This window comes from Pongo pygmaeus, chromosome 11 (assembly GCF_028885625.2).
Source record: "Pongo pygmaeus isolate AG05252 chromosome 11, NHGRI_mPonPyg2-v2.0_pri, whole genome shotgun sequence".
In the NCBI taxonomy this organism is placed as follows: Eukaryota; Metazoa; Chordata; class Mammalia; order Primates; family Hominidae; genus Pongo; species Pongo pygmaeus.
The window spans coordinates 47,332,930-47,348,414 of record NC_072384.2 but is presented as its reverse complement, the minus strand read 5'-3'; the positions used below and the strand labels follow the sequence as shown (position 1 = coordinate 47,348,414).

Sequence of the window (15,485 nt, the reverse complement as noted above, 5' to 3'; positions counted from 1 at the left end):
GTAAACAACAAGAAGCAATGAACTATTATTGCATGGGAAAATGGACAGGGAATCTTAATACACGGTAGTAAGGATAGTGACTAATTATTCTTCCACTCTTCTTAAGGTGGTGAAAGAACTAACAGACTAAAACTACTGAGTTCATACGAAGAATTCCCTAAAAATGAGGTCTGTTAAAAGGTGTTGGATTATTCTTTGATCAATTTTTCAAAAAGAATCCTATGACATGTGTCTGAGGGTTGCTTTACAAAGTGCCTGATCTAAACCACCTGAGTCCTCTACCATCATATGAAAATGTCTTCCTCAGAAACTTTAACACATAACTCTATTAGATGCTGATTTAAACACCACAACAATTTTAGACTAATTCAGTCCGGACATGCCATTCTAAGAAAATATGGAACAAGTTTATTTTTTCTTACGTTTTATAATCATCATCCTTACCTGTCCATGGGTATCGCCTGCAGACTTGCCAGCCTCAAATTTTAAGGCCAACCCAAAGTCAGCAATGCAAGCTGTCAGGTTGTTTTTCAACAGCACATTTTTACTTTTGATGTCCCTTGCAAATAAAAAGAGTATTCAAATTAAGTTTAAACTAGTTGCCTTTTTAAATTTTTTACTGAAAGGAGAAAAGAGGGGGAATATGTACACTATGAAAAAATAGTTACTTAAAATTATGAAATGCAGAGAAAGGGAGAGAGAAAAAGCTCAGAGCCCCATGCAGCCTTAAACACAAGAGCACGGTGACAAACCCCGATTCATAACATGGACAATAAGAAAGAATCCTACCTATAAAGCAGTTATATAAAAATCTGCCATGCCAAAAAGATATGTTATCTATGTCACCTACCTACCAATCATAAAACTACTGTTTTTTAAGATAACATCTCAGAGTTCTTATTTGCAAACTCCCATATAAACTGAAATTTTAAAGCAGAATGAAGAAATTTTTAAAAAATAGCTGAATTGGGGCCTTCTGCTTATTGGTAGAGACCTACATTTTAGAATAATCCCTTATTATAGAGGTTCTTATATTCTTCCACCTGGTTGTAGAAAAGCATCTTATGGAATGAATAACAGAAACTTTTTACCATAAACAGACACTGCTCTAGCTAGATCCTGGTGTTCTGAAAAGGGTAACAGTTTTAAGGCAGTAAGATATCCTCTTCTACACACCTGTCTCAACTGGCTCATCCTAGAGATTACTATACCCTAGTTAAATACATCTATGCCAATGACTAGTGGTTAAATTTATGTACAGACATATAGACCAAGAATGGGATACTGAAAGCACAAGTAGACACTCCCAAATGCTATAAAAGCCAATCGGTCTTAGTTTCAAAAGACTTTCAGGCCCTTTTCTTAATAACTTTGGGGGTCCCTAAGGATTAATTCCCTATGTGACCAGGTAGGGCAAGGGAAAATCGAAGACGAGGCCAATAGACTGCATGTAAGAAAGTGAGAAGAAAGAGTTATTTCTGAGGTAGACGTCATTTAAAGTTTGCAAAATCAGAACCTAAATTAGAGGCTGACTTACAATAATGCCTCCCAGCAACCTAAAACATCACCTGGTGGCACTCAGCTAAGTATCTGTTCCGTGAATCAGTTAATGCCTACTTTTCAAACAACCATCTTTAAATGGAACACGAGACAACAAATTGAATCCCACATTCAAGAAAATTAAATACATGGCAAGCTGAATTCCATGTTTAAGACACAATCATTTTTCCTTTTGCAGGCATGACAACTATTGGGTCTAAGTACTATTTCTTCACTGGACAACTGTTTTAAGTGATGCCTCCCTCTAAGACTTGTCTCAGGGTAAAGATAAGAAGGTCATTCAAAAAACAAGGAAGGAAGACATTCAAAGTCTCCTTCATTACATGCCCTTGGATAATAATCCCTATTGATAAATCATGTTTTGAGGTAAAACAAATGTCTTTTTCCTTTGAGATCGAGAAAATATAGTTTATTTTCAATCATGTTTTCAGAAATGAGATGAAGTAGATCATTAAACTTTACCAATAATGTTAACATATACATTATCCAAAAAATACTTCCTGGCCAATCTCAAAGCTAATTTTAAAAAACAAATGAAAATCGACTGTCTTGTAAAGCACGATTGCATAACAAAGGAAAAATTAAAATTTACCCAGGGGCTTAAAAGTTTAGTAAATATATACTCAATTATCTGGGAAAACAATATAAATTTAGTCTACCTGTGAGATATGGCAGGTTTGTGGCCATCTTTTAGGCCAGGTATATCCTCATGTAAATATGCCAATCCTCTAGCCATGGTTTCTGCAATATGACACAGTTCATTCCAAGAGACCACATTAGCCTTAAGAAAGTCTGATAGTGAACCCTAAAAAAAGAGGGAAAAAAAGAAACTTATGTTCTTGACAAAGGCCATATGTATAAGGAGACTTTTCTTTTTACCTATAAGAGGCTGTGAGTTTCCCTTTCAGGGAAAAATAATATCCAAGAAACAATCTTTCTGGAATGGTTCAAATGGTTCAAATTTCCTTCCATTTCACATTAATAAACATTTGACCAGAAAGAAATACCAGAGCTTTAAACTTTTGTTACAAGAATAGTCAATTTCCACCAATCTATAAGACAAGTTTTTTTTTTTTTTTAAAAGTCTAGTTGAAAATCTAAGGTTCTAGAAAATATTTTAAAAGTTAAAATATCCTGACTATAGAGTTGTTATATCATGGGACTAGCAGAACACAAAATAACAACATAAAATAACAACTAATATGTAGAATATTCCTCTAGATTATTGTTGTCCTTTAGGTCAAGATAAGAGAAGTAAAAGAACCACTTACATTTCACAATGATGAAACCAATTACCAAAAACATAATTTCCTACTTCATTAATGGTACTTTCACACTGACTCTAAAAGTAGAAAAATTGAGGAAAACTAGCAATTATGTTTTGGTGATAATTACCCTGCAAGTTAGTGACAGATCAAAGATCAGATAAATTTCCTGTCTCTGGTTTTGTCACTAAGCAAGACTGATTAAAACTGAAAAAAATGGTTCACGTAATCAAAATGAATTGTAAATGGTAAATGAAAATTACTAAGCATTACCTATACTAAAATAAATGTTTGTAAGAGTAATTACAGCACAAGAAATAAGGAACAAAAGGGTAGTTTATATGAGTAGAGTTTTAGGTTAAAAAGTTGCCATCTTTGCTCTTTTATTAAAATGAACTACCTTTTAAAAGATTTTTATTCAAGAATGATTTTTATTTTCAGGCTAAATATTAATCAACTATAAGATGTCTCGAAAAATAACTCTGAGGGATTTATAGCCAGCATTAGGTAGGCAGGCCAACTCAGACTTTACTAAAGTAAAACGTTAAGTAGTTTTACCTTTTCATGAAATGCTGTGATCAGCCAAAGATCCACATCAACACTGGTGCCTCGTTTTTCTGCACCAATGAACTGTAATATGTTCTCATGCTTCATTCCAGGCAAACTGTAGACTTCGTATTCATTTTGCCATGACTGTTTGTCCTAGAGTCAAAAAGAAAGAATAGTAAGAACACAAGGAATACAGGTTTCATAAACCATGCCTAAGAGATTACTCAAATAAGTTCCAAAGTGAAACAAAACAAAACAAAAAAGTATTAAAAATTTTTTTGTTCTGTTTTGTAATAAGAAAAAGCTCTGACAATAGGTTAACAAATTTATACTAAATGCCTGCCCTGTCCATTCCCTCAAAACGTACTTTTCTGTGTTTCTAGTTTACAAACACAGAAGTTGATCCGAAACACTGCATTCTGTATCTTACAATGAATGGCAACACATAAGTTACTGCAAGTATTACACTGTAATTTCACCATGGTGTGAAGTTACTTGTGGTACTATTCAGAATAATCTCCTTGAAAGATGAAATTCCGGCAGAATGACTTCCTCTAAACAGAAAATTTCTTCTTTTCAAAAACTAACATAATATCAAACATCCTTCAAAAATGTTTAGCATACCCTACAAGGTCTATGAGAAAGCAAGGGGCAAAGATATGCAATGCAATAATTTAAGACACCATATGTTCATTTGTGCCTGCAAGCAATCCATGTCTACTAAGTATCTACTTATAAAAGATTAGCTTCTTTTCACTGCTAAAAGACAATAATAGTGAGAGGCACTATGGCATAATGGTTAGAAACCCTTAGAAACTCTCTGCATCCAAACTGTCCAAACTTAAATCCTGGCTCTCCCACTAACCTCTGGCAAGTTACATAATCCTTCAGTGTCCTCATTAAGTAGAACAGGCATTGTAGTGTCTGTCTTATAGAATTGTTGTATTATATGTTGCATTTTATGTACGTGTGTAATATACTTACACATATTAGTGAGTACTCATATATGTAAAATACCCCTACCTGACCCAATAAAAGCATACAATAAAATGTTAGCTACTGTTACTGCTGTTGTTGGGCTTGGTAATATCATCCAAATGCCTTTCTCTTATCTTTATGCTTCCTTACACATGGAAATAATTTCTTCCCTTATCTTATTTATGAATCTTGGCACAACAGAATACACTTTCTCTCTGAAAACTAAACTGTGGTTTACAGCTACCAAAAAAAAAATGTAATACAGTTCATAAACTCTATGTAAACAGTTCATAGACTGAACAGAGGAGGTAAGATTGAACAGAGGAGGTAAAAAGGTTAAAATCTAGGTATATTAAGACAAAGAAATTGCTTATATGATAACTTTGGAAAAAGAAACATCCACTCTCTAAGTATAGTGGTAGAGCCTGCAACATCAAATCCAGCCAAGACGTCAGTACCAAGGATATCATGAGCTGCCAGGGTATATAAGCAAGAGATGGGGAAGACAGAATCATCATAAATCCATACCACCAACGGAACAAAACAAAACACAAGAATAGCTCAGAGGTACATTAGATCAGAGTTTTATGAGAAGTCCAGCCAACTTCAAAAACAATTCAACATTAAACCAATTATTTGAAGTCTCGATTGCCTCTGAAAATGCATCAGACAAAAACTGAAATAATTAAACACTCAAAGTAGAATGAAAGTAAGTCAAGTCTGGTGATATACCTCCAAATACCAATTCTAAAACAAAGTATACTACTCTTTTGTTTTTTTTGTTTGCTTTTTTCTGACAATGTAGGGGGATATTAAAATTTAACCACTCAATTAGACTTGTTTATTGGAATCTTTATCTTTATTTAACATTTCTATAGAATTTTCATTGGCAAAAGATCTACTATGCATTCATTTAATTCCACCACTCCAGACAAACATAATGATTGTTATACTAACAATTCCATTTCTCAGATGCAAAGGCAGGCATTAAAAGAGCTAACTGCTTTCCCCAGTATCACAAAGAACCATCTTGGAACATATGGCTTCTGTTTTGAGACTATTTCTGAGTTATGATGACCTAGCCATAAAACATATATGTAAGATGACAAAACTGCAATAAACATACCTGTATTGGAAATATTTTGACAGCCACATATTCGTTAAGCAACTGGGCTTTCCAGACACAACCAAATCTTCCCCTTGCTTTTACTTCTAATAACTGCAGTGGTTTCAAACCTAGTAATGGAGAAGGTGGGGGTGGTCCTGGGTCCTACAGATAAATAATAATAATACTATAAATAAGCAGAACATGATACACATCAACTCTGAAAATGAGAAAAAAAAGTGAGTATACTGAAAAGTCAACTGACAGAAACAGTAAACACATATGGATGACATTAACTTCAATGTTGCCATAATTAGATTACTAATTATCTATAGTGATCACAAGGCAGGCAACCTGAATTAAGAGTTTCATAATAATGTTCAGCATTATTGCTATATATGTACCACAGGAGAAAAGATCTAAAATCTTTCTGATCAGTCTCACTAATATTCCCCACTAAGATTTTCTGTGAACTATGAAATACTCCTAATATTTCATTTGTTTCATCCAGTGTGTACTTCGAGGAGGATGATTTGAAAAGTGCCAGAAACAGCAAATTATGACTATATATCAGCAAAAACCTCTCCTGAAGATCTATTACTTTCTCCAGTGACTGTTTAAATTTTTTCTTCATTAATCTCAGAGATACCGGCAGTCATTCTTAAACACATTGCAGATAGGTATATCAAATACAAAGCACATACAGGAAATATGTAAGTAAATATTTCTTTAACCAAACTGTTTGGTTCATTCTAATTTTAAACATATTAACAATTCATCCCTTTGATCTGAGATAAAAAATCATTTGTGTTCTGGAACTGACTGACTGGCAAAGAAGTACGAATAAAAATCCAGAAAAGAAGTGGTCATCATAGTAGATAACAGGATATGGTAAACGAAAGAAACGTGCACTGCTATAGTTTTTTAAAAATAGAGCAAACATAATATATAAATAGGAATACAGCATCTACAAATCACAAGGGAATCCTATCAAAGCAGAATGCAACCCTTCACTGAAAGCATTCTCTCAGTTCCCTATCTGCAACTAAAGCAAGATGCAGGAAGCCTTTCGGAAAGCTTCCAGAGAAAAGCAACAGAAGGGTTTGGAGGGCTGCATAATGAGTATTTTGAGGAGGAACTAAAATTTCTGTGGCAAAAGCAACTGATATGATGACACTGGGTGGCACCTCAGACACTTGGAAATGGTATGTGATCCCAGATCAATGCATCCTCTCTGCCTTTCTTTTTATCTCTTCTTCTAATGCCTCAAAGACAGTTAGTGCTTTCTTTAGGCATCACTCAGCTCACTGGTGCCACTCAGGAGTTTTAAAAGTTTACTGTGTACTAGAAAGAACCTCAGCAACAGAAACATTGCAAGGTGTTACGTAGGAAAAACATGCAATTTCTTCTTCTAAATGAAACCATCTTTATAAAATGGCTTTAGAATTCCTATTTAAACAGTAAGATAAAACAAAAGACTTCTTGTGACTCATTTCAAACTCAGACTTTTTTTTTTTTTTTTTTTGGTCTACAAGTTGTTTGTCCTTCCCACATTCAAAACATGAAAGAACGTTTCTGTTTAGCAGAGTGACGGGTCAAGGAGGTCAGATATAAATCTTCTAGGAAGGATGGGCTCTCAAGTGTGATTCTCAGTGGAGGGGACAGAAGAACCTCTAGAGAGTTTTTATTAAAAATTACACCCTCCCTCCCTCATTCTTCAACTGATCATCTCTATCCGAGAGATTCTACTGATCAGAGCAGACTGCTTATATGAATGTGGAGACAGGAGAAAAAAAGCTTGAAAACAACTCTTCTACAGGAAAGGAAACCATTCAGTCCTCAAGGGCAAAGAGTTATTGTATAACTGCATAAAGACATATTTAAACTAAATAGAGAATGTTAGAAAGGTAGAGAGACAGGTTTCAAACCAGAGAGGATACCAAAAACTAAAAACTAAAGTATGCAGAAAATGGCTGAAAGCTGAAGAGGAAAAATAACTAGGTAGAGGGAATACAGTGCTAAATTACAATATTAAGATTTTTAATAGCTTTTATGTACACTGACTGGTAATGTCTCTATAGTTAATCTACACATTACCCATTCTCTGTTCTAAAGGATAGCAACAACATAAATGTGATTCAGTCTATAAAATAAGATCTAGATTATTTAATCCACAATTAATATGTCAGCAATTCAAACTATGATTTTAGTATAACATTAATTTTAGAAAACATAATTATTTTCAATATCTACATTTAAAAAAAAAAGTTCATTAAATATTTTCCAAATGCATATACTTCAAGTTTCCATACATTCCCAAGGCTCTGTTTAATAAGTTTCTAAGCTACCATTATTTCAGAAAGAAATAATCTTAGATCACCCTCCTACTATAATTTACTCAATATTGTATAGTAACAGCCAGAACAAATATTGTTGTCAAAATTACTTAAAAGGTAAAAGCTTCAATTAGAAAGAATACTGGTCAATTTTGAAAGGGTGAGAAAAAGGTCTACAAGGTCTTCCTGTAGAATCTCGAAACCTTTAGCAATGACATGAGCTTTTCAAAAATGTAATTTTAAATAATATTCTTTAATACTCAAAGGATTGGGTTCAGAAATGAGTAACTGTAGGACAGATTATAAAATCTCTAGTTCTTTTTAAATAAAAAATTACTAGAATGAAACTTTAAATTCATCTCTAAGTTTCACTCATCCTATAAGAATAGTAGAAATGATTTTCAATTAATTGGCATCATTATAGTAATTTATTCACAAAAAAATCAATACTTGATTCTAAAAATAAAAATGTATACCTTTAAAATATATGAGCCCCTGGGAAGACAAATGTAGACATAAATTTCAAAATGACAACCAATTTCTGATGTCATCCACAAAATATGGCTTTACCTGGCTACACAGAGAAACCAATGGGGAGCAGAGAGGCACCTATAAGGATTTCAGAATTCCTAAAAACTTCCCTAAATTTCCAGTTCTCTTACAACATCCATGCTATTTTGCAAAATTAAAAAGATATGCATTCGAACACAGTCCTGATTACATTTCTTCTTTACTCATTTATATGTGAAAATTATGGTATCAGAAGACATCAGGTTGAGAACACATACTGAAATGATAACCTGTAAAAAGTAATCTCCTGCCCCCAAACCACTACCCAATATCATTACTATAACCAACAGTGGAATAAATTATTAGAGGTGCGAAGCTACAAAGTCATCTCTGATCATTTTACTTATTCTGAGTTCTCCATTTGAAGGGTGAATTTTAATCTAATTAAACGCTTAAACCTCAGATAGAAAAATATCATCAAAAGTTATACTCCTGTAGCTAGTTCATTTGCTAAAGATGCCAAAGATGAAGCTATCCAAAAATATCTATTTCACATTTAAATACAATGGGCTGGATTAGAAAATCGACCCGTTAAAAATGAACACATGCTGACATTTAAGTTAATGACATATTATAAAAATTAACCAATACAAGGTTTTTGAGACGAATGGAGCCGTTAAGGTGTTAACTTCTAATCAAGTAAAACGTTTTCTTCTACATCCTACCTTAAATAAATATAAACACTCTTAGTCTCTTAAAACTAAAAGCCATTCCTAAGTCGAATCAATCATGTTTTAATTATAAAAGCTGGGTGAGGGAGAACCCTTCATGACATAAATGTATAAATTATAGAGGATGCACAGTAAAGCAGTAACAACAACAAAAATCTAAGAACAAAATGTTTAGTATGCATCCACAGAAAGTTCCACAACCATAAAACAAACATCAATGCATCTTACCTCTATCATTATATGAAAGGCGTGCTTGTGAAGAAAAAACACAGGCAAAAGAAATTATGATTCATATCCAGAATGAAATGAAAAATGACACATCAGTTACAAAAGTGAAGGAAAGAGAATAATGGTTTAGTATTTTAAAAGTTGGCAATGATCCAATGTTTTACACTGTTTAAATAAAGATAGGGAACACTTTCCTTATAAACAGAGGAAAGTAATATCAAAAAGAACCCCTTAGATATGAGAGATAGGTAGTAAACAAATTCTTGACTCCAGTATAATCCCAAGTTAACTGATCCAATGACTTCATGCCTGCAAACAAACTAAATCAAGTCTTAAATAATGATTATTTATTTTTCTAAGAGCCTCTAGAGTCTAAATTATAAAACAAGGAATTTACAAATTGCAATTGCCTTCTCGACACTAGAGGGCAGTATTGCCTTTAGCAAAAACGAGCTAGCAGCCCTAACAAATTTATATATAGCTAGAATCAGTTTCTCAGACTTTCTGATAGTTGTCTTAAGAACCTCTAGAATTTCCTATTTCCTGAACTGCCTCACTTCCCTTTCATGGAAGACAGAATCATAATGGTGAGACAGAAAAATGTTTCTGGTGGCTATGTGCGTGCACCATAATACACCATGGCAAGAAACTAAGACAGAAAAACAAGATTATCAGAATTAAGTAAAACGTAGTGATAGAATATTATCAAACCTACTTGCCCAGCACATCAAGGTGAAGCAGTTAAGCAGTGGTGGCCCTGGGAACAAGTAATCACACATCTCACATTCTAAAGACACTCAGACACTGATAGAGAACAGGATTTTCATTTTTCCAGTCATCCCAAAATAGGTAAGGGTCTAAATTTAAAATTAAAAGAAATATGATCACCAGTGGTAGGGAAGGCTGAGAATTCCTCCAATGGATGATGGTTATGTTCCCCAGTTTCCAATATTTCTATAGAGAACAATAGCACTGACAAAACAGAACGGACAACTCATTTATCTGTACCAGTTGCTTAACTAGTTTTCTTCCTTCTAGATTTTATTCCTGTGATAATGATTCAAGAGTATTTATAATTCATCCAAAAGGCTGAGATAATCCTACTATCAAAACATCTTATCCAGTACTCCAGAGTAAAATTAATCCCTTGAAAGAAATACATGCCAACTGAATAACTAGACTATGGTTTCCAAAGGCTCAAGGATCTCTCAGATCTTGTTTAAATACAGGTGTTTTCAGAGATAAAGATGACACTATACTAGCACTGTGCAAGTAGGTGCTATCCATACATCTTACCAAAAAGTATGTCTCTGCCCAATACATTTCCCAAGAAATGAACATTAGGATAAGCTATAAAATAACCCAAACTGACACCAAGAACAAGCCTCAAAATATCAACTATGCAACAAAATATGAAGGGCAAAAACAGAATTAAAAAATACATTCACTTAAGTACATGAATAAATACAAAATAACCACATATGTTTGCTTAATAGACTTCTCAATAAATGAGGATTAGAATAAACAAACAAGAGACACCAGCAACAGTTCTCAATGTATAAACTACATGACAAAATAAGAGGGGTAAAACAAAATCTTTTTAAATGGCCAGGTGTGATAGCTCATACCTATAATCTCTGCATTTTGGGAGGCCAAGGCAGGAGGGTCTTTGAGCTCACGAGTTCAAGACCAGCCTAGGCAACATAGGGAGATCCTTTCTCTACAAAAAATTTTTTAAAAATTAGCTGGGCGTGGTTGCATATACCTGTGGTCCCAACTACTCGGATGTCTGAGGAGGGAAGACATCTTGAGCCTGGGAGGTTGAGGATGCAGTGGGCTGTGATCATGCCACTGTATTCCAGCCTGGGTGACAGAGCGATACGTCATCTCCAAAAATAAAAATAAAGTAAAATAAAATGCACTAAAATATACAACTAAGCAAAAAGCAAACAAAACTCTGGATTCACAACATAGAAAATGTAGCTTGACTATTATATACTATAACAGTAGGTAACAGTGAAAATCAAATCTGCACATTAATATCAAGCTATTAGGTCTGTAGGTGAGAAAAAGACTTGGTGCTTATTCCTGAGGTGGAAAAAAACTACTGCCAAATATCAGAAAAGAATGAAGAATAGTTCATTCGTTCATTCATTCAGTCATCCAACAAATTTTACTGAGTAGTCTGTGCCAGGCACTGACTAGCCAGGCTCTCATGAAGCCTGCAGCAGTGCAGGACAGAAGGACTAATCAACAATTCACACTAATAAAAAGGAATTCAGTACCTTCAATATCTGTAAAGAGAAACCTGACTTATAATGACAGGTAGTCTGAGAAGATTTCCCTTTGGAGAACACCCTTGAGAAATGGAGTAAGTACTAGGGGGAAGCAGCTAAGGTGAAAAACAGATTTGAGACATCCTAGTTTCCTGGCTTATGCAACCAAATGGACAGTGGTTCCATTTACTGAGAACCAGGTTTGTGAGAGACAGTCACTACCCGTGAATGGTAAGTGCTTGGAGACATATAAATGGAGCTATTTAGTAAACAGATACACAGATCTGGAATACAAAAAATCTTTCTAGAAAATAGAGATTTTTGTATGATATGTATTATAAGTTTTCTTTTATTTACTATTCAAACCATTCCAAGAAATATCTGAATCTCTGTATCTAGAGAGAGAGAGACTAATTTTTTTCTGGGAGTGGAGATATCTCACTCAACAACTTTTTAGGACTACCAAGATGAATTAAGGTCCTCCTATCCAAACTATATGAAAACTGACAAATTCTGAATTTGTTTCCTCTTAATATCAACTAATTATTTTACATTCTAAGAAATTTTACCATTTTAAATTTTAAAAAGACTATCCTGCCAAGCAGAATAGAAACAGAATTTATAAATAATACAGTATATGCGAGGACAATGTTTCTGAACTAAGGAAAGCAAGACATACATTAAGAGATTCAACAATATTGACATGTCAATTGCACAGCAATGATTCCAGCCAATGAGATCGTCAAAATTCCTCTGTGATAATTCCTACTTCCTACAGTTTCTCTCATCCGACTCCTCTTGAAAGGAAAGCAAAGAAAGGCCAAGGCAGGTGAAATGAAGATTCTGGATATGTTCCCTAAGTAGAGCACCTCAAGGTAGCCAGCACTGGAGTTAAAAGTCTGAAAGAAACGTAGGTATGCCCATTCTCCTTTTGGGGTTGCTGCTTAAAAGAATCAGGTTTATGACTGGCTACAGAAGTTTATTTTGATTTATTTTCATATCTGTATTCTGCAAGTGTAGCTGAAAAAACCAGAAAAGAAACCATGTTACACATGAATAAACTGTGAGATGGTAAAATGGTTATCTACAAGGCCACATATAGTCACTATGAAAACTATTTTAAATGTAGTTTATACACTCTGATCTCTTTATCCTACTTTGTTTTTTTTTCTTTTCTTTTCTTTTCTTTTTTCTTTTTTGAAACAGAGGCTCGCTCTGTCACCCAGGCTAGAGTGCAGTGGCATGGTCTTGGCTCACTGCAAGCTCCGCCTCCCAGGTTCAAGCAATTCTCCCACCTCAGCCTCCCAAGTAGCTGGGATTACAGGTGTGCGCCACCATGCCTGGCTAATTTTTGTATTTTTAGTAGAGACGGGGTTTTCCCCATGTTGTTTTCCCATGTTGGCCAGGCTGGTCTCAAACTCCTGACCTCAGATGATCCACCCACCTCGGCCTCCTAAAGTGCTGGGATTACAGGTCTGAGCCACCACACCCAGCCCCTGCTTTGGTTTTTTTATGGACTCCACTTAATTATTTATTGAAATAAGCCATTCAATCAATGGGCAATAATCCTTGGATATAAATGCCCAGGCTTTGCCACCCACTAGGGTGACTCTAAGCCGAGTCACTTCATCTATGAATGGCTCAATTTTCTTATCTATAAAACGGACTTCAAAACTACAATGAGATAGCATCTCACAACAGTCAGAATGGCTGATTATTAAAAAGTCAAGAAACAACAGGTGCTGGCAAGGCTGTGGAGAAATAGGAACACTTTTACACAGTTGGTGGGAATGTAAATTAATTCAACCATAGTAGAAGACAGTGTGGTGATTCCTCAAGGATCTAGAACCAGAAATATCATTTGACCCAGCAATCCCATTACTGGGTATAAACCCAAAGGAATATAAATCATTCTATTATAAAGACACATGCACACGTATATTTACTGCAGCACTATTCACAACAGCAAAGACATGGAACCAACCCAAATGCCCATCAATGATAGACTGGATAAAGAAAATGTGGTACATATATACCATGGAATACTATGCAGCCATAAAAAGGAATGAGATCATGTCCTTTGCAGGGACATGGATGAAGCTGGAAGCCATAATCCTCAGCAAACTAACCCAGGAACAGAAACCCAAACACCACACGTTCTCACTCATAAGTGGGAGTAGAACAATGAGAACACATGGACACAGGGAGGGGAACAACATACACTGGGTTCCCCTGTCAAGGGGCAGGGGAACAAGGGAAGGGGAGCATCAGGACAAATAGTTAATGCATGTGGGGCTTAAAACCTAGCTGACGGGTTGATAGGTACAGCATACCACCGTGGCACAGATATACCTACGTAACAAACCTGCATGTTCTGCACGTGTATCCCAGAATTTAAAGTAAAAAAATAAAATAAAAAAATAAACTAAAATAAAATGGACTCGATAAATAGGACAGAACCCCATGGTACTAACAAATTAAATGAGTTAATATGTGTAAAGTGATCTGTATAGTGCCTGACAGAATACTCGAAATGAATCTTTTATTACACCAAGTTAATTTCAAAGTATTAACATATATCAACAATAATTTCAGTAAAAATGATTCTGTTTGAGTTCAATTTTGAAGTTGTTACTCTAACACCAATAACAGTGAATACTTACTGAGCACTTAGCATTAGCTAGGCACCCACATGTGGCTCCTCTCCCCATCAGTACAGATCTGGAATCAGACATTTTTCCTCCCTTCTTCCAGTCTTTGCCTAAAATTGTTGAAGCAACTCACTTCTTACACTCTTTACCCTTCATTTCCAGGCTACAGTCAAACAATCATCCTGTGTTACTTCACCTACATATTAACTGTAGGCCCCAGAAAGGGAAGCAAGTACTGTCCTCGTGCCACTTTTACCATACACACAGCATGGTGCCTGGCACACCATAGGCAATCAAGCATGGAGTGAGCGGTTAAGCAAAAATGAAAACCCTGAACAATTCCTAGCTCATCTGCTACAAGCAGCTTTGGCTAACAATGGGACGTTCTTCATTTCTATTATCTTAATTAAAAAAAAAAAAAAAAGATTTGACAGCAATGAAGTAACTAGGAATGAAAGAACAAGGTCTAGGATGAAGTCCAGGAAATGAAGAACACAGGAAAAAAACAAACTCACTTCCTCCTAAATACACATCTCTTTGCCAGAGAAGGAGGATAAATTATATACTCTGGTCCATATGCACCAATCAACTGACAGACGAGACCCTGTACAAGCCAAAGAAAACCTGAACTCAAGATTTCAAAATTTAAACAGAAGTCACTTTTAGAAATAAGGTGCACTAATTAATTTTAATGTGCAACTTTACCTTATTTTAAGCTATTGATAAAGGTTTAAATTTTTTACCTCCCTTTTTGCTTTTGGACACAGAATTTTAGACAATCTCCAACTGGCCTTGTCTGAGCATTTCTAAGTGGAATAAATTATATATGCCTGATGAGAGTAATTTTTTTTTTGTCAAGCTGCATGTCGAGATAATTTATGACACTTCTCCCCACAATTAGAAGTATATATTAAAGTAAGTTGTAATGTAGGTTACCAATACAAAAATAATCACACACCAAGGTAGGACACAGAACAACATCTATAGTAGCCCTATACTATTTCTTAGACATACACATACACCCACACACACACACACAAAAGAATGCTCACGCATAAGACAACAGCATTATGTCATATTTCAAACATACTAAAAAAATACAGTTGCAAATATTTGTGAGATGTGAGTTCTCTGTCTTAGCAGAAACCTAATACAAACTCTAAGCTTTAAAAAAATCACATTGTACACCTTAAATATACACAATTTTTACCAAAAAATCAAATTTTGGTATTTTATAAGCATACATTACATTTCACTTAAAAACACATAATTTAATAAAACAAAAGATTAAAAATA

At 34.7% G+C, this 15,485-nt stretch overlaps 1 protein-coding gene across 2 annotated transcripts in view; it reads right to left on the bottom strand.

Annotated features, from left to right (window-relative positions):
* Positions 1–15,485, bottom strand: part of ACVR2A (activin A receptor type 2A) — an 88,202-nt gene that overhangs the window by 11,443 nt on the left and 61,274 nt on the right. For both annotated transcript variants that reach the window (XM_054477982.2, XM_054477981.2), the window contains exons 5-8: positions 5,479–5,622; positions 3,384–3,527; positions 2,220–2,365; positions 445–559 (exon numbers count right to left, since the gene is read on the bottom strand). In XM_054477982.2, coding sequence (XP_054333957.1) covers positions 445–559; positions 2,220–2,365; positions 3,384–3,527; positions 5,479–5,622 — 549 coding nt within the window. The remainder of the gene's footprint in view (positions 1–444; positions 560–2,219; positions 2,366–3,383; positions 3,528–5,478; positions 5,623–15,485) is intronic.